Source organism: Stegastes partitus, unplaced genomic scaffold, assembly GCF_000690725.1.
Source record: "Stegastes partitus isolate 25-593 unplaced genomic scaffold, Stegastes_partitus-1.0.2 Scaffold2636, whole genome shotgun sequence".
NCBI classification, from domain to species: Eukaryota; Metazoa; Chordata; class Actinopteri; family Pomacentridae; genus Stegastes; species Stegastes partitus.
Window position 1 is genome coordinate 539 of NW_007580367.1, and position 22,258 is coordinate 22,796.

The 22,258-nt window shown below is 41.6% G+C and overlaps 2 protein-coding genes across 2 annotated transcripts in view; one reads left to right on the plus strand and one right to left on the minus strand.

Annotated features, from left to right (window-relative positions):
- Positions 1-251: 251 nt before the first annotated feature.
- LOC103375506 (death effector domain-containing protein-like) lies at positions 252-10,476 on the plus strand. Its single transcript, XM_008305806.1, has 5 exons — positions 252-468; positions 3,163-3,801; positions 5,140-5,244; positions 5,351-5,488; positions 7,742-10,476. Exons 2-5 carry the CDS (start codon positions 3,237-3,239, stop codon positions 8,146-8,148), a joined length of 1,215 nt encoding a protein of 404 aa, XP_008304028.1. The 5' UTR covers positions 252-468; positions 3,163-3,236; the 3' UTR covers positions 8,149-10,476.
- A 3,339-nt stretch (positions 10,477-13,815) lies between these two features.
- Positions 13,816-22,258, minus strand: part of LOC103375507 (voltage-gated potassium channel subunit beta-2-like) — a 10,532-nt gene continuing 2,089 nt past the window's right edge. The window contains exons 2-9 of the mRNA XM_008305807.1: positions 21,278-21,321; positions 20,410-20,496; positions 19,789-19,874; positions 19,401-19,521; positions 19,093-19,187; positions 15,213-15,333; positions 14,753-14,841; positions 13,816-13,905 (exon numbers count right to left, since the gene is read on the minus strand). Of these exons, the coding sequence (XP_008304029.1) occupies positions 13,816-13,905; positions 14,753-14,841; positions 15,213-15,333; positions 19,093-19,187; positions 19,401-19,521; positions 19,789-19,874; positions 20,410-20,496; positions 21,278-21,321 (733 nt within the window). The remainder of the gene's footprint in view (positions 13,906-14,752; positions 14,842-15,212; positions 15,334-19,092; positions 19,188-19,400; positions 19,522-19,788; positions 19,875-20,409; positions 20,497-21,277; positions 21,322-22,258) is intronic.

Genomic DNA, 22,258 nt, shown 5'->3' on the forward strand with positions numbered 1-22,258 from the left:
AGTTTCTTTTTTTTGCCTTTATGCATATATTATGAAACGCTCACTGGAGTTGTATGTCATGATTACATTACAAATTTTTTTTTTTTTTAAATAAAAGCTTAAAAAAAAAGAAGAAAAAAAAAAGCTTGTGAAACCGTTACACCGGAAGTGAACCGTGCCGTTAACCGGAAGTTCTTTCATTTTAGCTTAGAACGAAAACTGTTTGCTTATTTTCCCCATGGTGTCTTTCTGAGCACCAACACCAACTCTTATTTCTGGCCTGAAAGACACGCTGCGACACATAAAGAGACCGGAGAGCTGTGTGTTGAACATTCACCGTGTAGTCGACTGAAACCCTTAAACGAAGCTAAACGTGGTTTGTGTCCTGAGAGCAGCTTTGCCATCAGACACTGGGAAGCTAACATAGCGTTAGCTGCATACCGAACTTTGATAGTATCGTTTTCGTCAGGAATATCCAAAAGGTAGAAGGTAATGTACATAATTCTTTTGACAATGACGTTTATCTTTTGTCACGTTGAGTGTCTGTGTTATTTGTCGCTTCTCGGTGCGTTAGTTTGGGTTAACACTTGCAGCAGACGTGGACTGAATCTAGCAACCAGCAGTCACAACAACTACGCAAATCAGGACTGTGTGTGTAATATCGTGCACAGTTTTACGTGACCACAGCAAATTCTTGACTGTTTAGTCGTTGGAGACACAAAGGGGATTAGAAAGCATCCCCTCCATTTTCTGTGCAGCAACTACACGTCAACAACTTGCGTTTTATAATTCCTGCTTCACTGTCGGTAGCTTTTTAGCTAACTTTCGTCAGGTGCCTAGCTAGTTGTTAGCTCGTTATCTATTGTTCTGCACAGCTGAACATGTTAGGGGGCTCAGGTCTACAGTATTAAAGACTGGATTCGTACACAGTCTGCTCCTTCTTGTGTGAGCTAAACTAGCTTCGTCTTGACTGATAGCCGGACCCTTAGCCTTTGACCTCGTTGTGGCACTTGCAGTTCAAACGGCCTTGGGAGTGATTAATAGCAGTGATCTCTTGTGTTTATATATATTTTTTGCAATCGTTAAGACAGTGTTGCATTAAGTCTTCTCACTGCACACATTTGCATTAAAAGCACATTGACAAGGGCTCCTCTGTTTAAGTGACATTTTTGACTGTGAGCCTGCACAGTGGAGATCCTGCAGCTTCACACAATAAGAGTCATCATTAATTTTATGTGCCTCCATGCTTCCTGGTTACATGCTCGAAGAACACAGACAACCAGGATTACAGATATCACCAGTACAGTTTGGCGTAGTTTAATATATAATCAGGTAAAGCAACACCTGGATAGTACATGTTCCCTGATCTCAAGCTACCTGCTGTGTCCTGTGAAAAGCATCTAAACACCATTTGGTAGTTGGGTCCGATATCATATTTAGTTTGCTACCATATGTTTACTACATTATTTTGTGTGTAAAATGGAATGGAGAAAAAAAAAGGTCTTCATTGCATTAATTTCTGGTAGAAAGTACACAGTACTACTACATCTCAATAATTCCAGTCACAGTTCATGTTCTAAGGTTTAACTACAACAGATGTGAGTACCACGTCGTGAAATATCACCTAAATGCATTATTTCCAAGCTAACAAGAACTGCATTTTATCTTACAAGCAACCAAAAACAAATAGTTTGGAACTGATACAACAAAAATACAGGCACAGATTACAGATTTATAGGGTGAGCTGTAGTATCGTTATACAGAGTAACAGTGGCCTTCCTCCTTTAATGACACCATGGACAGTGCCGGGGCTGGGCGATATGATTTTAGTTAAGCTTCATGTGATTACATGTGCATATGGTAACCTGGTCACTTCAACTCAAGATCAAAGATCGATCTCACAAATCTGTGCATCATGTTTTTGCTCTGGGTTTATTCAAAAAGTTCTGACTTGAAGTAGTGGTTTACATTTCCGCCATTTTGGTGCTTGTTATGAAAGTTCAGTCGCTCCTTAGAAGCTAGTCCTAGCGTGTCCTGTCTCATGTTTCCTTTACTGTCAGTCAGTAAATCACCAAAGAATCCTGTTGCACTACCTCTGTGCATTACTATTATGTGCAATTCTTCAATTTCACGTGCAATATTGTATTGTATTCAAACTGGTCCCTAATTTATTACGTGGCTTATTTCTGTTCTCATAGTACTTTTGATCTACATAGTACTTTTAATTTCTATATTTATTCTTGTCTTGTTATTGTGATGTACCAGCCTCATTCACCACGGCTAATTCCTTGTGTGTGCAAGCTCACTTGGCAATTAAAAGCTTTCTGATTCTGATTCTGATTACTGCAGACTGATTGTTATTCAGCTGTCTCTCCAGTGACACTCTCGTCCCAACGACAGCCTCCAACTCCACTGTCTTGGATTGCAGTTGGTGACGGTAGTCCTTGTTATGCTCTCTCTCTGTGAGATCCACTGTGGCTGCTGTCCGCCTGACAGGAGTCGTGATACAGAAACACAAGAAGGGACCGGCTGAGACTAACTGGTTGGCTGAACTTTCAAAAAAGAACGCTCAAATATAGCACCCTTAATGACGCGATCTGTAGATTCCTCTAAAAAGCAGGTCATATGCTAAATTGTCAGTTTGCCAACGCCTTGCCAGTGTGGAGTTACAGTCAACCACTGGAACACTGATGGGCAGGTGCTTCACACTAAACACAGTAGTTATCAATAGACGGTGGAGTTTCAGTGACAGCTATTGTTGTATTTATAACAAAAATTGTTATATTTAACCTCAATTTTTATGCCCAACACTGATTTGTGATTGCAGTGCAGGTTAAATATTTGACATCGCTGTAGACTTGGAGGTGGCAGAGTTATCATTGTAGAAGAATGTTCTAAAATGTGACTTGACATTTGCAGTAGAATCAAACTGGTTTCAGCAAAAATGTTTTATAGTCTGGCTCATTGATTTAAAGATTGCCCACAATGACCTAATGCTTCCAGTGTTATGAAATGTTTGAGCCTTGTGGTTTTTTTTTTCTCCTGACAGTACACTTGAATTGCTTTAACAGTAATAAGCTGTGGGTATTGTGTTGTTGCTTTTATATTAAGGATTCTACTCACTTATATTCACTCAGAAATGACTTTCTATCATTTATACATATGATCCTCCACTCTCCCCAGCTCATCGGTTGGAGAAAGGAAGACAGCTGGAGTTGCAGGGATTCTAGCATCCCTTGTCACCGTCGCCCCCTGAGATGACATCACAACAACCACAGCTCCCCAACGCTGTCATTCCTCCCCAGCTTGCTCAGAACTCCTCTGCTCAGCATGCCCGGCCTCACATTCAGGCCAACCAGCTGGACTCAAGTCAGAGCAGTGCAAATGCTGGGCCTCTTGAACACAGAGCTCTGGCAGGCAGACCAGGCTGCTCCGGTGTAGCAGCCGCCAGTGGGGCACTGGCCAACAGGAATGTTTCCGCTTCCTCCACCAACTCCAGCTTGTCCAGAAGAGATGGGGGCTTTGAGCCATGGCCGGAGGAAGCAGTGGACAACTCCCATGGGCTATACTCACTCCACCGCATGTTTGACATAGTTGGAGCCCAGCTAACGCACCGGGATGTCAGGGTACTGTCGTTCCTTTTTGTTGATGTCATTGATGAGTATGAGCGTGGTGGCATCAGGAGCGGAAGAGATTTCCTGCTGGCGCTGGAGCGCCAAGGTCGCTGTGATGAGACCAACTTCCGGCACGTCCTCCAGCTTCTGAGGATTATCACCCGGCATGACCTTTTGCCTTATGTCACACTCAGGAAACGGCAGGCTGGTGAGTAAAGCAGTGTGTTCGCTGTGAGCGCATCAGACTTAAACTCTGATTGGTTGTGAGTGGGGCAGGGGTTAGCACCGTAAGCAGGTCCTGTGAGGTTCTGAGTTTGAATCTCCTGGTTGGCAGGGGCCTCTCTGTGTGGAGTTTGCATGTTCTCTCTATGCCTGTGTGAGTTTAATTGAAGACTCGGTTGGCTGTAGGTGTGGCTGTGAGCATGCATGTTTGTCTGTGTGGGCCGCTGGAGATGCTCCAGCCCCCCAGTGATCCTCTACAGCATCGGTGTCAAACTCAAACACACCGTGGGCCAGTTGTGCATGTTTTCCTTTCTCTCCAGATATTTAATGATAAACTTTTTCACATGGTAACAAACTTAGGTTTAGCTGAAACATTAAATCTGGACTAAGTAAAGCTAAATTAAGGTTTGTCCTTTACATTCGTGAACAGATAGTCTGCCTCCCACCTGTCTTGAAAGCTGCTGTTTTCCATTTTTCGTTTGGTCATTTTTTTATGAGGGGTGGCTTTCATTTTCGGCTGCAAGGTGGCTCGGTGGTTAGCATCGTTGCTAATGCTATGAATGCTAATGAACAGAAGGGGTAGGGGACGCTTGCGGGTCGTCATTGACACGCCAACACACTAGCAGAGCATTCTGGGATGTGTAGTATTAACGATGTATACGCTGTATACCGGCGGGCCAGCTCCAAGAGACGTGGGCCTGAGTTTGACACCTATGCTCTACAGGATGAAGCAGGTGTAGATGATGCAGTGAGTGAGTGAGTGAGTGAGTGAGTGAGTGAGTGAGTGAGTGAGTAAGTGAGTGAGTGAGTGAGTGAGTGAGTGAGTGAGTTTGCATGGTTGTCTGTCTCTCTGTTTTGGCCCTGTGATGGACTGCTGACCTGTCCAGGGTGAACTCTACCTTCACCCTAAGGCAACTGGAATAATCTCCAGCGCCCCTGAGACCCTCCAGAGGATAACTCACTGTGTGACAGTATCACTCTTCATCTTTTCCTTTTAATGCCGAACAACAATTCTCGTCCTTTCTTTGTTTCATGGTGGCTGGCAAATAATGAAGTGATGCGCTACATGCAGCACATACAGCTTTATTGTGTCTTGAATTTCTCTAAGCTTCCCTTTAGCACCCTTGTTTACACATTATTGCTTGGAACAGAGATATGACGGTATTTCCAGCCAGCAAAAGAAAAAAAAAAAAGAACATGCTGGTGTGTATTTGACTGAGGTGACGAGTGTAATGTTGCAGCGCTGTCCCCTCATGTTCCACTGGTTTGAGGATGATTAGCATTGCAATTACGAACCACTTCAGAAATCAGATGTTGTTTTCAGTGTGCCCAGATCCTGTTGATAAGTACCTGGAGGAGACATCAGTACGCTACATTTCACCCAGAGGAACAGCGCAGAGCAAGGACACTGCACCTCACAGACGAACAGGTGGGTCACTAGGTGTCAGGCTGTGTGTGTTTAAGTGTTTTTTGTTTGTTTAACAATGTGCCTTTTTATTTCATCTTTTAACTTCATAACTAATGTCCCTCTCCAGGTCCACAGCCAGTTATTTGTTGTTCCCCATCAGGATCACACGTTGGCCCCGCTCGAACAAAGCCAGCTCCCTCTGTACCAAACCGCAAACGAAAGAGAAGTCATTCCTCAGCCGACTGCAGAGAGAAGCAGACATGTGGTAAAAAAATATGCACGACATAAAGAGGGATTTTTGTTTGTGTCAAAGTGTATGAAAATCAAGACAACATCACTACATGGCTTTAGTGACCGTTTGCTTTTTCCAGTGAGCTAAATGTCATTTTATTAAGAAAGATGGTTTCAATAAACAGGATTAGAGAAACTGGGTTTCCTTTGGGGCTGCAAGGCGGCTCGGGGCATAGCACTGTTGCCTCGCAGCTAGAAGGTCGCCGGTTCGCATCCCGGTGAGGACACCTTTGCAAAATGAAATGATTGCTTGTTTCAGTGTCACCAAAGGGCTGAAGGAGAGTCGGCTACTTTAGAGACTTAATTAGCCCCATCCGTCCTGCGTTGTTATGATGATGATTGTTTTTCAGCTTCTACTGTTTAAAGCCGTCCTCCACGATGCACTGTGAAATCCCAAAGGGTTTCCGTTAGCATACTACTTACTCCATGCATCACCATCAGTACGATTTATTTTGTGCTTCAGGAGACGCTGACATTCCTGCCCTTTATTGTCTCAATACCTTATATCTGTTATGACCAAGTATCTACAGTGACTTAAAGGCTGAGTGTGATAAGTTGTCTTTTTATTTTTAGTCTGTCTGTTGCCCTATTTTGTTTTATTTTTTTTACACTTGATCACCTGGAATAATGCCACTATTGCACATTATTTACATCTAAGCAGCAGAACTAAAAACTCTCTCTAGTAGCCTACTTTACAAGTCTGAAAAAATGACCCAGACGAAATGTGTTGGTTTAATAAAGCTATGTGTGATCACCATGACATAACTAAAGATAGAAATCATCAGCACACAGCCACTCTCTCCTACGTCTGGAAACTGTATTGATCCCACACGTCCTACATGTGTTTGTTCGACACAGTGTCTGGAAGTGGATTTTAAGCGTTATCTCCAGAGCTGAGCCCTTGCAGCAGCTGGGTGGTAAGGTTGACAGCTTGATCCCAGCTCCACCATGTGCCAAGTGTCTTTAGTTGCTCCGATGGTAGGCCTTTATGGCTGCTCCACCACCATCGGTGTATGTGTGAGTGTAGATGGGTGAATGAGAAACACCTCGCTAGGGTTAAGAATATGCTGCATCAGTGCAGAGCGTTTACCTGTAAGATGTGCTCTGCTTCAGATGCACAGTAAGAGAGCAAGGAAGGTTTCAGAGGCATGCCTGTAAAATGCTGTCTGATCAGCCTGAACACAACTTTGACGTGTGACCTTCATATGAGCACCAAAGTGAAAACACTCCACCACAGGGCAGCAGGAGACCACTAATAAAAGAAAAACAGATAAATGTTGACATGATAGTTTACATCCCATCTAATACAACTGCTCAAAAAAATAAAGGGAACACCTCAACAACACAGTGTCACTCCAAGTCAGTCACACTTCTGTGAAATCAACCTGTCCAGTCAGACACCAGGTGGAGATGAGAGGCAGTTAGCAGAACCACCCCTATAAAGGAGAGGTTCTGCAGGTGGTGACCACAGACCATGTCTCTGTTCTCGTCCTTTCTGCCTGATGTTTTGGTCACTTTTGCATTTTTGTCAGTGCTCTCAGCCCTAGAGGTAGCATGAGGCGGTGTCTACAACCCACACAAGCTGCTCAGGTAGTGCAGCTCATCCAGGATGGCACATCAAAGCAAGCTGTGGCAAGAAGGTTTGTTGTGTCTCTCAGCCTGGAGGAGATGCCAGGAGACGTGGAGGGGGCTGTAGGAGGTCAACAACCCAGCAGCAGGACCACTACCTCCTCCTTCTCAACTGGAATATTTCATTCATTGAGATCTAGGATGTTTTGTTTCCCTTTATTTTTTTGAGCAGTGCGTATCTGATGTGGTTTTTGCCGTCATTTGGAGCATGTGTTTGTAACCAGGAGCATAAACTGATCAGCCACTTGACTACAACCCTGCTATACTCGGGTCTTTTTCTTTCCGCTGTTGCCAAGTTCTTGCTCAGAGGGAATTATTTACCTACAAGACCTAGTCATCCAGCTGTTGGAGTTAGGCCCAAAGTCATTCAGAACCTGCTTCCAATACATCAATCTCATGACCTGACTGTTGACCAGCTGCTGAATATGTCCCACCCCTTTGACAGGAGCCAGTGCGATGATATGAAATAAAATAGAATTCAAAAATATGCATGATGATCATTGACGAGGAGGTTCTAGAGAGTCTTGAGAATCTTTTATTGAAAATCGGTGTGGGCTTTTCCAGTTAATTCTTTTTTTTTTTTCCTCTATTCTTTTAGATATTCGCCTCCGAGTTCGGGCTGAGTATTGCCAGCACGAGTCTGCGCTTCAAGGAAACGTCTTCTCCAACAAGCAAGAGGCCGTGGAGCGCCAGTTTGAGCGCTTCAACCAGGCCAACACTATCCTGAAGTCCAGAGATCTGGGCTCCATCATCTGTGACATCAAGTTCTCTGAGCTGACCTACTTGGATGCCTTCTGGAGGGACTACATCAATGGATCGTTGCTAGAGGCCCTTAAAGGGGTCTTTATCACAGATTCCCTAAAACAGGCCGTGGGCCACGAGGCCATAAAACTCTTGGTCAATGTCGATGAGGAGGACTACCAGGCTGGTCGACGCAAACTTCTCCGTAATTTGGTCACAAGTGGAGGGAGCCCACCGGTGGGTAACAAAGACTCGGTATCTTAGACACACCCTCCACGTGGTAGCATACAGGAGGAACACTGCTGTGCCTCCGCCCCAGGGAATAGGCTGAGATGTGGTGGTGGTGGTGGTGGTCGTTTGAGGTGCCTGAAGTGCGTGCCTAAAAGGAACTGATTAATTTGCAGCCACCCCATTAATTCCCTGAGAGCTAAGATCATAGAATACCTACTTGGCACCCTTAAGCATAGCATGCAAGGAGATCTGGAACTACGTTAGCGAAAACAGGCGATGCATACAGATTGGCATTATTTTGAATGTTAAGCAGTTCATGTTCTCGAAGGTAAAGGTAATGCGGATCTTATGTGTGCATTCAATTTAGCTAATTTCTGGCTTGTGGTAAGTTGGCTCATCCAAACACCTCGGTTAACTCTAACGATGCTCTTCACTCCTGTTCTACAGTGAAGTTATTTTCAATACAGGAAACACATTGACTAGTTACTCCCAGTGGGAGTTGAACCTTATTGTCAAACTAGCTAATTGCTTTTCCCGGTTTTTCAGGTACATTACAGATTGAATTAGCCAATAGCAGAATGTTCTGTATGTTCTGGCAGACGCAGACCACAGTTGACTTACAATTTCCTTGTCTATTTCTTTCAGCTCTTTTCAGCTCCTTGTTGGCAAAGGTGAACTCTTTGCAAAGACGAAGCCTTTTTTTTTTTTCTTTTTTTCTGTCGACATCATTGTGTCTTGGCTCTCTATATCCTCACACGTTTCGGTACCAGCAACTGTGATTTCTACCATAATTTGAAACTTCAATTGTTCAGTCACTGCCAATATTTAAAATTAATATTTTATGGATCATTCTGACGTGTTGTATCATAATCAGTGAAACACTAACTCTTCCACCGGTATCTTAGATCTGTTTGAATTTGAAACTGCGTGCCACTTTCATCGTCAGCCTGTACGTCACGTGCCCTTTCACTCATAATACAACACTGAACTTTTTAAAAAACATAGAATAAATGTAAATAAATTTCATATATATGCATATGAAGTTTATTTAAGCTAATCATCCGTATCCCATTCGGGGGTATGGCCACCTGCCTGAGGTCGGGGAAACACTGAAGTAAACCCACAGTTCTCGTTTTTGTGAAGATATTTTACCCACTGAACTCACACGTTAAATCAGGCAGTTTGTCGCTGTGGGGGTGCATCATGCCGTCTGTTGAACGACTACGTCATTGCGTCCGTGCTCTCTAAAGGTGGTACAAGCATGTTGGTGAAATGAGTATCTCCCTTCAAAGAACAGGCGTCCGTAGTAAACCAAACGGGGCATTCGTTTTCGTTGATGATCCTCTCTACAATTTAGGGCGCAAAACTAACAACGATGAGCTTCTAGTTGGCAGAATACCGAGTTCACAGTGTAGCCTGAAATGCTAATTAACCAAAATGTGAATTTCTGTTCATTTCTGTAGATCAACGGGACATGTAGGTTAGGTGTCTGTGAGAAGCCCATGTCGAGAGTATTACTGATATTTCCTTTGTTTTGTACACTTGATAGGAATACCCTTCTTGTTCTTGGAACTCCCCCTCCCCTCCCCTGTACAGCCTGAAATCTTCACGGCATTAGCATCGCAGGCTTGTGTTGTTTGTCTTTCCATGAGACTTTGTGGGTTAGGACTACAGACTGCTGCTGTCTATGCTAGGCTCATGCTGAACTTCTTTTTGTTTTTTGTGTGTGTGTGTGTCCAGCTCTTTGTACGCCGAAGTCTCTGTGCTGGGTTCTAAATGCAACTTTTAACGAAAAATACGAAGGTCAGCCAACCTTGTCAACACACGATTATATCAGTATTGGAAAATCCTCCGAAAGTCCGCGTTATGTTTGACGATAGCCGTCACATTGTTGGGTCCCACAGAGAAAGATTGTGGTCACATTTCAAAGTAGTAAAATGTCAACTGCAGGTCAGAGACTGTCTGAAGTCAAGACACCAACACACTCATTCATCATAGCAGCCTAAGCGCTACTTCCCGCGTTGGCGCTTCAGCATTACACACAGAATCATCCATATGGACGCAATTCAAAGGGATACTAGGCGGGAGCTGACTCCAGCGTCAGGAAGGTGCCATTGCAGACTCAGAGCAGTTGTTTGGAAATGTTTAATACGAGCGATATACAGGAATGTCAAACATGAAGTATTAGCATAATGCTGTTTTGTGATGAGATTATTTTTTTGATTTTTTTTGTAGCAGAAATAGATTAGAGCGTGAATGTCGCTTCGGTAAGAACTGTCATTTGAAACACCAGTCTCTAATGCTAATACATTTTTCCTTTTTTTGTTTTTGTTTTTCGTTGTTGTTACTTGGCACACACATATCCAAAACCTGTGCAGGCTCGTACTCACTAGAGGAAAATGTGTACTCAATCAGCAAAGTATGGTTTTAATGCAGTTCTCTACTTTCCATCGTAACATTTTTACTTTTTTTTTTTTTTTTGCATTACAAATATGCATCTCTCTTTGCCAAATCTTTGTAATCAAATTTTAATTTTTAATTAATTCTAAAAAATGTATTTAAAATCTTGTCTAGTTTTTCCATCTGTTAGTTCAACGGTGGGCTGAAATTCAGCGTTTTGGTTTATGTACCCTATTAAACATTCTGTGTATGTTTTTACCAAATATGTTCTTCCTGCTAAAAAAGAAAAAAGAAAAAAAAAAAAAGAAGAAGCTCCATCTGATCTCTGCTGTCATACCAATCATTTTCTACATATCAGAACATGCAAGTCAAGACTGACGGGCCACTGTGAATGATATAGAGTAGGCCTACATTTTCTATTTTTACGCGAGTGGAATTTCATGTAAAGGTTGCAAGTTAGTATCTATTATATAGGTTGGTGTATGTTATGTTGATTGTATGTTATATTAGTTGTTAAATGCAGCTTTTACGCAAAATTGCATGTAACCTGTTATGATGAAATGTCTCAACTCACAGTGCTACCATTTTGTAAATAACTATTGGGTGTCAGGTTTTCTTACTTCAATTTTGCATTTCTTTCAGAAAACAGACAAGTAGGACTGTTAATAAAACGAACTGGATGGATTTTTGTAGGTTTCTCAATCCCAACGATCTTTTCACGTCACATGACACGGCGTATATTTTTAAAATAAGAATATAGAGGACACACTAAAACAAACAGCTCCTTAACAGATCTCATTACGATATCGCTCCGGTGAGTTTCTGAACTCGTTCCCGCTGTGTATGGACACGTAGACTGGTCCTGGTTGTGTCTCATTCTTCTGATACCTTCATTCCTTTCACTCGCTTGATCCTGAGCTCGTCACAATGTGGGGGAGACACGAAACGAAGGGGGGAAATCCAGGTAAATCCACTGACGAACTGCGAAGCACCAAGTTTATTCTGGTCTCCATGAATGTTCTTGCAGAGACTTGAATGTAATATATGTTAGTGTTAACCATCCTTTCTACCAGTATTATGGTGTTGCTTTAAACACATCCACTGACTGAACTTCTAAAAGATCAGACCTGTTGATTTGTTGACCAATAAAACTAAACTTTTCTGTGTTTCTATATGTCATGAATACTCTGCGACCAGTTAATTTGGTTATCAAACTGAGCTTTAACTAACCGCCGCCACAGCCGACCTGCCGCCACTCAATATGATCCAACTTTGTACACAATAGATTAAACAAATTTATGAAAATGTGCTGGCTAGTCTTGTGCACTTGTTGACCTAGAGGCTGCTTCCATGCGTGTTTTAATAGACTTTACATATTTACTGAACGTAGTGCTGCAGCGGATATTTGTGGAGCAGGTTTCCGGTGTTGTACGTGTTCCAGGGTTTCGTTGTGAGACTCGAGGCTTTCTTCAACTTTCAGATCAACAACAGTCAACAGGACGACTCGACAAGAATTTTATTTTGCAGCTGCAATCGAAAGCTGAAGTATTTGTATTTCAAGTCATGACCGCCAAGTCGAAAGTAGCAAGAAGTGATTCTGGTAGATTAATCAGCAGCTGGACCTGCTTGAGTTCCTTGAAGACGTTCCACCTCTCATCCAAAAGGCTTCATCAGCTCTGACTGACTAGTTGGGAGTTCCACATACTGATATCCTTAAGGAGCCATTAACACCTGAGTTTTGGCTTCAATTGGGGGTTTGTTGCTCCTCCCCCTCGTTTGAAACTCAGGTGTTAATGACTCCTTAAGGATCTAAGTCACTGCTACAGTCAGAAAGACAATATAAGCTGCTGACAGACCAATAGTCAGGATGGTCAAACGTCAACCAAGAATCACCAAAAAGCAGGTCTAGAGGTAAGTGTGTGTTACGTTGCCATGGGCAGAGAGGTTTCTGTGCAAGAAGGAAGTTGTTCCTCTAGAAGCAGCACCAACACACGTCAAAAATGGTAAAGAAGTGGATAAATTAGGCTAGAAGTAGGGCCATTTCATGGTTTCCATGTCCCTGTGCACAGACTGATAAGTGGACCATGGATGCGGCTCAGTTAATACTTCAGTAGAGCCTCACTGGTCTGCATTTCCCCTCATGCTGAGCACAGAAGAACACACGAGGAATCAGCAGCTGCTCACAGAATGGGCTGCAGCAGCCTGTACGTGATGATTCCTGAGGTCTGCTGGCCACCATGTGTCAACATAGCAGAGGATCTCAGGAGAAATGAGGACTTCCTGCTGTGTTTGAGCTCTGTTGATGAACACATGTCCAAAAAAAAGCTCCTCTGAGGTCCAGCAGTGAATTAAAACTCTTTTAATGATGAATTTTAAAGGTGTGGATGAGAATCTCCTCATACAGTCTCTCTTCATACCAAGCATTTGTTTTGGGCACATGTGCTGTCGGCATGCTTGTAGTTCAGACCGTCACAAAGTTTGGGCTCTATGTGGACGGTCTGAGCTGACGCTGGTGCATTTAAGGTTCTAGACTGGCCTCCCCAAAGTCCTGACTTGAACCTCATCAAGAACCTGTGGACTGTGCTGAAGAAACAAGTCTGTGACAGAAAGCCAACAAATTTAATTGAACTGCACCAAAAAGTGGTCAAAGATGCAACCAGAAGCTTGTGGATGGTTAACAAACGCTACAGTCATGTTAGTTGTAGACAGCTCTTCAGTGAATGCTCCACACCAGGCGACCTTTTTAATTGAGTTCAACTTAATAAAATGCCAAAAGAGAATTACTAAAGGTAGATGAAATATACTGATAAAACGAAGACGTGACCATGAATTAATTTAGCAACAATCAAACCTCGACCTAAACCGACATCATTCCAGTCAAAGCATGCGTGATGTTAAATGAGCCACACCATCATGTTTTGTGCTGAGCAGGTTTTCATTTGTTGTGCAACATGTGTGTAACTGCACATAAATGCAACAGATCCATCGTGTGTGTACATATGCAGCATGCTGAGGAAGCAGTCCTTGGTGATGATGTCCGGTTCGGTGCCTCGTGTCGCACCTCAACCCAAACATGACATCGTGTTTCAGTGCGTTAGTGGCGAACTGTACTCTGCACAACTTCACATCGTCACGGGACAGGAACTGTAAACATGGTTAACGAAGCAGATTGTCAGTGCTTAGCTTCAAAACAGTTTGAGGATTTTTCACAGTTTTCTACAAAGTATTCACGTGTGTCTCTTAGTCAAAGGCTGCTTTTACAAAAACGGTGGGCGGTGTGACGGTGCGTCGCGGGCGCTTCTAAGATCTGAAGTCCTTTTTACTGTACGGCCTGTTTCCCAAGATGCCGTTTACCTCGGATACAATGGACAGGGATAGCTTTGGAAGAATCTGTGGAGTGAGAGGAAAGAGTGCATTAGAGTAATTAAGGATTAAGAATAAAGAAGAGGACACGACGACGTCATACGCAGCGAGCGTGCTCAGTGTAGGTAAACACAGGTGTAAATGGTGTAATCTTAAGGTTTTGGTTTAAATGAATGTTTTCTGTAGGAAAGGCGATTCCACATCTGTCTTTGTTTTATACTCGTTGGATGCTTTTTGTCAGAAGTTTAAATGAAAATGAATGACCAGAACTAAAATGTTAGCTGTGGTTATGAAACTTTCAACAAAGTGGACGTATAGTCGTCCTCAAAAGTATTCACACCCTTAAATTAAAGAAAAGTCAAAATTCACAACAGTCACTAAATTAACTAGAAAACAAAAAAAGTAATAATAAATAAAAAATTGCTAAATTATAATTTAGTGAAATAAGACGTTGCTTTTGAATTATGGTTGGCAAGAATAATTTTAAAAAACAAACAAAACTGTCCCGGACAAATGAGAGCACTTTGCTGATGAGCAGTGAAATCCAAACACCTGTCAACAGGTGCAGAAGTCTGACTGAGAGTTACAGAAACACCTGATGATGGCAGTGATTGGCTCAAAGGGTTGTTCAGCTAAATATTAGTTTATCGGTCCCATCATGCTTGTTTTGTTTTTTTTTTTTTCTAAATATATATATATTTCTGTTAAACCACAATTCAGAAGCAACGTCATGATATTCATTAAATTTTTATTTATTATTACTTTTGTCAATTTCAGCTTATTTCAGTGACTAAAGCTGTTGTTTTCCTTCTTTAATGGGAGGCTGTGAACACATCTGAGGACGCCTGTACCTGCTGCCTGTGTGCTTTCTGACCTGAATTGCTCTGATATTCTCCATCAGCTGCTCAGTTTTGGACGCTCCCAGGAGGACAGAGTTCACCCTTTCGCTCCTCAGACACCAGGCTGTGGGAATTCACAGCAGACAAAGAACCTGTAAACGCAGTCCTTCAGCCGCTGTTGGGAAGTTGCCATGACTACAACACGGGCTGAAGAATTACAGTGCTGCGCAAATTTGTGTTCAGCATGATTCTCTAAATAGTTCTTCTGCTGTGTAAGAAAAACTTGGTTGACTCCCTGTTTTTGCACATTTGTTCATTTCTTATGAAAAAACAACACAGGGACGACTTGTTACCAAAGAACATACTTATGGATGGAATTAGCTATAATTAGTAAAGACAACTCATTTATAACAGCTGTTAGGGCAGAAGAATCAGGTAGTCGACCTCGTAGTAGGATATGAAAGACACAAAGACAGAGCAACACATCTGGTTTACCGATTGCCAGCTGTGGCAGAGTGCAGCCCAGTCGCTCAGCAACCGCCTGCAGCTCTTTTAACTTCACTTGCTGACGGTGGCCCTCCTCACTCAGGATCTTGTCCTTCATCCACTGGTAGCCCTGTTGAGACACAGAGCTCAATACGAAAGGCAGGACAGGTGTGCATAACTACTAGTTAGATGATTTAAGTGAACTGTTTAGTGACAAGAGGAGCACATCTAAAGTCTAAACTGAAAATTCGTTTCAACCAACTAAAGCTGTGAATCGTTTGTTCTTTTTATATTCAACTGATATTTAAAAATTGAGAAACTAAAAAAACAGATTTGCTGTATTGAATTTTAAATCCAACAAAGGAACACATGTAATGATCTTTTCCTACTTTAGATTTTATGTTCATGTCAAAATTAGAAAATGAAAAGAGGCAGGTCTGTGTCGCCTCTGTCCAACATGATGTTCAAGTTGATGGATGACAGGATAAAAAATATACAGAATACATTGCATTATTTTGAACATATTTTCTGAAAAAAAAAGAGAGGAAAAAAAAAAGAATTCACATGCTTGTACCATTTTTCCCTCCAACCAGTAATTGGTTTAAAACTAAAGCTGAATCAGAAAACGATTAGTTTTACTTTTTCATCGTTACAGACCTGAAGTCAGCCAACAGTCGTCCACTTAGTTTCTGTGTTGGCAGTGTGGACGAAGTGCGGATATTAGTGACAATTCAGATCAAGAATTTACACTAATTTAGTCTCATATAACACATCTATTCTAATCACTAAAGTGTAATTATTATTCCTTTCACCAAGATGTTTAAATAGAACGGCAGTGTTTTCACTAGCTTCTATGTGTTCTGGACGGGTCCAACAACATAGAGGTCCTGTACAGGAAGGGCCAAAGTCGTCTCCACCTGCTGAGGACGCTGAGGTCCTTTGGAGTGTGCAGGACTCTGCTCATTCTAGGACACTATGGTGCTATGCAGTGGTCTGCTGGGGAGCAGGGAGCACAGACAGGGACAGAAACAGGCTAAATAAACTGGTGAGGAGAGCCGGTTCTGTCCTGGACTGCTCCCTGGACCCCACAGAGGAGGTGGGTGAGAGGAGGATGTTAGCAAAGCTCACATCCATCATGGACAACCCCTCTCACCCGCTGCATGACACTGTGGGGGCTTTAAGTAGCAGCAGACTCAGACATCCTCTCTGCAGGAAAGAGCGCCACCGCAGGTCATTCCTGTAACTGCAGTATGACTTCACAACATCAGCATCAGTGGCTGATGTTCACCAAATGGACAACATTAACAGTTCATGGTCATAAACTCACTTTTGCACAATCTGATTTTCTTTTTCAGTGTAAATATCATGATCGCTTATTTATTGCTTATTTTCTTGTACTTTCTTTCTATATTTTGGATGCTGCTGTGGCAATTAATCTATGATTCTATTCTATTCTATTCTATTCTGTTATGCGAGTGAGTGATTTCAGATAAATACAGTATATTGCTGCTGAGGGTGAAGGCTACTGGCAGTAATAGATCTGAGCTGAGCATCATTCTTGCACGGTGGAGCGTTTCTAAGGCAGCCACTTCCCCTTCACTCAGAATAGTCCTCGTGGTCACACAGACAGACAAACGTCATCATAACGAACGATGGTTTTGACATCTTTATCTGTCAGAGTTTTAATTATCTGTCCCTTCATCTGAGGCAGCGTTACTGCTTGTTCGTAAAACGTTCATTTAAAAAGAAAAAAAAATCTTGGTTGGTGCTAAAATAACTTGAATACATACGAACAATGTGATCGATGCGTCAAACTGTAGGCAGCTGTTAGGTCCAAGTGATCAACCAGAATTAATCGTGCACATCAGTATGTGGTTGACTGTTATCTTTTTCTGGTTTTATTGATTTAGTGATTGTTCTTTTCTTTTTCCATTGCTGCTGTTTGTTGACTGGAGCTGCATGTGTGATGTGAAGACTGTTGTTCTTAGACTGAGCTGAACTTCATGGGTTTTAAGCCTGTTTGTTTTAAGATTTTAATGAGTTTTGATTGCTTCCTTGGTCAGCCTGTGTTGTTTTAAGCAGTGTAGGCGTATAAAACATTTTATTATAGTTCCTTGTTGAAATGTTCTAGAAGCAAACTGGTTGTAAAATAAAGTCTGATTGTGTAGATGTCTATCAGAAACGGACCTGCACTTCTCCCTGGTTCTGTTTTCTCAGTGAACAGAACAGTGACGACTTTATGGACTGAGTCACTAGTTTCAAAATGGTTTGATCACAACATGATGTTTAAATGATGGTCCCATTCAGAGTGGAAGATAAAACAGAACCATACGAGGGTGTGGCTGGTGAAACTCAACCCAGTCGCCCAATGGATTTGGTGGATTGGTAGCTAAGGAGGCGACTACTTTTAGAACAAGGTGTAGCTGGCCAGCATTGTTCTTTCAATACATGAAACCATTTAAAAGCTGCATTCTGTGTTTTCTTGGGTGATCTTTGTCTTATAATAAAATACTTAATAGTAATGCTCCAGTCAGAACTTTTCTTAGACACCCAGAAATACTTCTGTTATTTTTGGGGGAGGAAAAAAGCAAATACATGTGTCCTCTTTTTAAAAAACAAACAAAAAAAAAAGCATTTTATTGACTATTTCTTTGGTTGTGATCAAGTGGCCACATGATGTCCACTCTGTGTACTAAGTCTTGTGCTACTTGATGCTTATTTTCATTCCAAGAACATTTATTTATGTTGAAATGTAAATTATATTCCTCTCTTATTGCCATGTGTCACATGGGAAGGTAGCTGTCATGGTTTTGGTTTCTAGTTTTGTGTGATCACCGTGTCTGTTGCTCTGCGTTTCCCTCTGTTTGTGTCTCTACGTCCTCTTTCAGTTACTTCCTATTTCTGTGTTCCTGCTTTTTGTGATTGCCTGCTATATATATATATATATATAGTCCTTCATCTTCCCGTCAGCTGACAGTTCATCTGATCACCCACCTGTTCACCTGCCTGAGTTCTTCCTACTTTTTGTTCCACATGCTGTTCTTTTTTCTCTATTTAGTTAAGCTTTGACTCCTCCCTGCACTATGATAGATGTTTTAGTTATGTTTATAGCGACAAACGATACACAGATTTCCATTTGTTCTTTCATTTCAACATTCTATACCATTGTGTTGTGCTACAGTATACCACAAATATTTAGAACATAATATATCACTGTCGTATTTCTTTTGGGGCACCACAGATTGTGAACTACCTGCCTTCTGATTTAGGGAGACTAAAGTAAGAGGTTTGCTAAAATCAGAGGGACAACAGAGCTGGGAATACAGTAATTGTCTTATTTCTAAGAGTAAGTGATCTTCTATGTAGATAAAAACAAACTGATTAGAGACACACAAGGAAAATACAAGAATTAAAGAACGGCCGCGGTGCAGTAAATCAGTTTAACTGTGACCACTGCAGTGAAAGTAATGCTTAACTTCCAGTTAAGGCTAAATATAGGATGTTGCTAAAATAAGAACATGATGCAGGTTTTTCTTTATCATCCAGAGAAGTTACCCAGAGAAACCAGGACATTTTCTCTGGAACAACTACTAAAGGGTTTTCAACTGTGTTTTTAGTGCTGTGAAGAACACATACGTGTCCATTTACCTCCACTATATTGGGTTTGTGTTATGGAGGTAGTAACTTCAGGGAGAGACATCTGGAGGCCTGAATGAATCAAACAAAACTACATGCAAATACAGCTTTGGCTAAGTGAGATTTGTAACTTAATTAGCAAGGAAAATCTCTTGTCTGATCAAATGTATTTACTTGCTGTTAATTGCATCTCTGACTCTTTTAGCTGTTTCATCTCCACTGTGGTTACTTGTAGGACAAGTGCGGGTGTTACCTTAAGCGAAGCCCGTGAATAAGGGGGGATCCCACTGGTATATTTCCCTGAGATGATCCCACAGGCCAGTGGAGACCACGTCATAGCTCCAACACCTGCACGCCCAACATAGCAAACAAACAGAACTGAAGCTGAAATTGTGAAGTGAAGCAAGTCAAAGTAACGTTCCACAGCAGTCCACCAATACCGGTCGACAACAAAGATCAAGCATTAGCACGACTGAGTCTCAGTACAGAAGATAATACATAATGGTAGATAGTAATAAGTTTCTTTATTGTTTGAATTACTGGGAGAGATTTCCTGCTTACCAATCTTGTGGAAGAGTTCAGGAAGCTGCACTTCAACCTTTTCCCTTTGGAACATGTGATACTCTGCCTGTTCACATATAGGTGGGATCTGGTTGAACTGTCGTGCCACAGAGTAGGCCTCCTACAGGAAACCCAGGGAACAGTTAGTAAACAGGTTTTCAAAGAGCCCAACATAAATAACCCAATGGAAGGTCTACACAAACTAAACGTACATATACATTAAAAAAATTGAAAGATCTAAAAATAATCCAATAAATCAAAATCTGGAGAAGCCAACAAGTCCCAACTGATGGAAAGCACCAACTCTGGCATTACTTGAACTGCTTAGCCCTGGTTTCAAGCAACCAAACTGACCTATGAATGCATTTGCAGCCACTGTAGAACTCACCATGATCTCCATGGAGGTCCACCGTGATGTACCCCAGTACATGGCCATCCCTTGGTTGATCACATGTGTCATCGCCCTCACCGTCTCTACCAAAACAGCCCAAATGAGCTAAGTTACAAGGATTCAAATTACTACGGTGCAAAAAAAAAAAAAACAACATACAGCTATGAGGAAAATTGAGGTAAGCTCAAATGAGACAGACAAGCTACAGCATAAATACTTTAATATCACATATTGTTTGTGTAGTTTTTGGGTTCATGGATGAATGATTTGGTGGATGGATCATTTTACTAGTCAAAGTCTACAATTTACAATTTCATTTAGCAGATGCTTTTGTCCAAAGCGACGTACATCTGAGAGCAGATCACATTCATACACCAATGGCTAAACCAAACCTAGACAAAATATTTCAGTAAATGTATAAAGAGTAAATAAAAAACTGCACAACACTATTCGCACTGTACTGGGTAAAGCCCTCTGCTGGGCAAACACTCAGCATGTCAGGGCATTCTCAAATCTTGTTATACCAAATTTTCAAAAAGTCTCAGACAATAACTTCCTCCTATAGCAATGAAACAGCACTCTGCTCTGGTTTGGCCTGTTGGGGAGAAGCACACCTACCTTCTATAGGTGTATTAGGATCTGGTCGATTCGCAAAAACCACATCTATATACTCCAGCTGCAGTCTGCCTAGTGATGCTCTTAAACCTGTTTCATCAAAAATATACACAATATTATTATTATTATTATGCATTCATCCATCCAGCCTGTCAGAGCACTAACATGCCTGTTCAAAAGACATACTATATTATTCACAGCATTTTCATACTGATCTATTCTCATGGATTATGAACTGTCATCCTGGAGGAGACGACTCCTGATAGAATTCTTTCATCATAGGATGAAGGTGATTCACTGAGAACCAGTTGAGAACAACATACACCACTTAAAAGTGGGTGTGAAAGGGAGACCTCTTATATACAGTCGTGACTCGATGGAAGTAAACATGGATGGTAACGGTGGAGCGTATCTGCCACTCCCCCGCCGCCACCGACGATGGAAACAGAAGTGTGAGCGCTAACTAAACTAGCATCAGCAGCCAAGTACTGCCTGTGTGTTCTGGACACTTCCACCCCATCAGAGCGCTGCCCCGGGGTGGAAGTGTCCCCGACTGCGCCGAATGTTCTGATATTCATCATTAATTGGGCCTGAATATCCAGAGAGCAGAAAGTGCTATTGGGACCAGCCCTACTAGTTATTACAACAGCTATGAACAATAATTAACCACTAATGAGCCTTCCAGCATCAAGCCCTCCTTGTATCTGGACCTCCGTCTCGACAATCCGACAGCCTTGCTATCCGACATAAAAGAAGGTTTTATATTTAGTGTCGGATTATCGAGTCACGACTCTATATATTTATATTTAAATATGTATATATATATATATATATATATACGTTGGTGTGTCATGGTAGCTAAAATTCTCACCTTCAATTATATGTTTTCGAGATAATCCTCTTTCCATTTCTGCTCTGAAAAACAAACAGCAGTACAGTATTTTATGTTGTATATATCAATGCAATATTCTGGCATTTTAAATACATGCAGGCACAAAGCACAGAACCTAATTCTGTTAATATCTACTTTATAAATCAGCTGTGGATGATAACAGTTAGACAGGAAGAAGGTTTCATGTGGGAGCTAGTTACTAATGAGGCTGATTCATGTATTAACACTGTGTGGTTGACGGGGATTCCATGTGGTCTAAGACTAATGCAGAAAGCTTCATGTCTAAGTGGTAAAGTATCTAATTGCACATTTTATATCTATTTTTTTTTTGTTCAAGATAAAAACATTTAATGCCTGTTTGCTATTGCATTTACTTCTTTTGACTTTAAAAATTAACAAAATGTGTCATTTGTGATGTCAAAACTTCTACAGACAATGTTAATGTCCTCCTCAGTGACACTGTAGTGGCATGATAGGAAACTGAATTTCAAAGCTGGCGGGCAAATGATGTAATTATCAGCGAATAGATAGAAAGTTAGAACACACAGAGATTCATCCATCCTTTGGATTTTTCTCAGTATTGAAAAGTGGAACTTTCTGATTTCTACTCTTATATAGTGTACTTTGTATCCACATATGAATAGCAAAATAAAAAACACACAAACCCATATCAAGCCATCATTATTACTGTCAACGTCCTCTGTGTGGTAGCAGCCAAAAGAAATAAACATATAGCAACAGGCTTCTGTTTGGTTGAACATTTGAGCATTAAATACCACAGAACACAGAGAAAGTCTTGGCCAATCAGAGAGTAGAGTGTTCAGAATGAAGACTTGTGTAGATTCAGGAACTATAACTTAAAACCTAGAAATGGAACCTAGTTTGGCCTGTAACCATGTGGGTACCTTCCTAATAAACGAATGAACTGGGCCTCCTGTTTAGTCGTAGATGTTGTTTCAA

Coding starts and splice junctions, on each gene's coding strand:
- LOC103375506 (XM_008305806.1), top strand. CDS start 3,237: ATGACATCACAACAACCACAGCTCCCCAACGCTGTCATTCCTCCCCAG. Junction 5,245..5,350: donor TGCACCTCACAGACGAACAG/GTGGGTCACTAG, acceptor GTCCCTCTCCAG/GTCCACAGCCAGTTATTTGT. Junction 5,489..7,741: donor CAGAGAGAAGCAGACATGTG/GTAAAAAAATAT, acceptor CTATTCTTTTAG/ATATTCGCCTCCGAGTTCGG.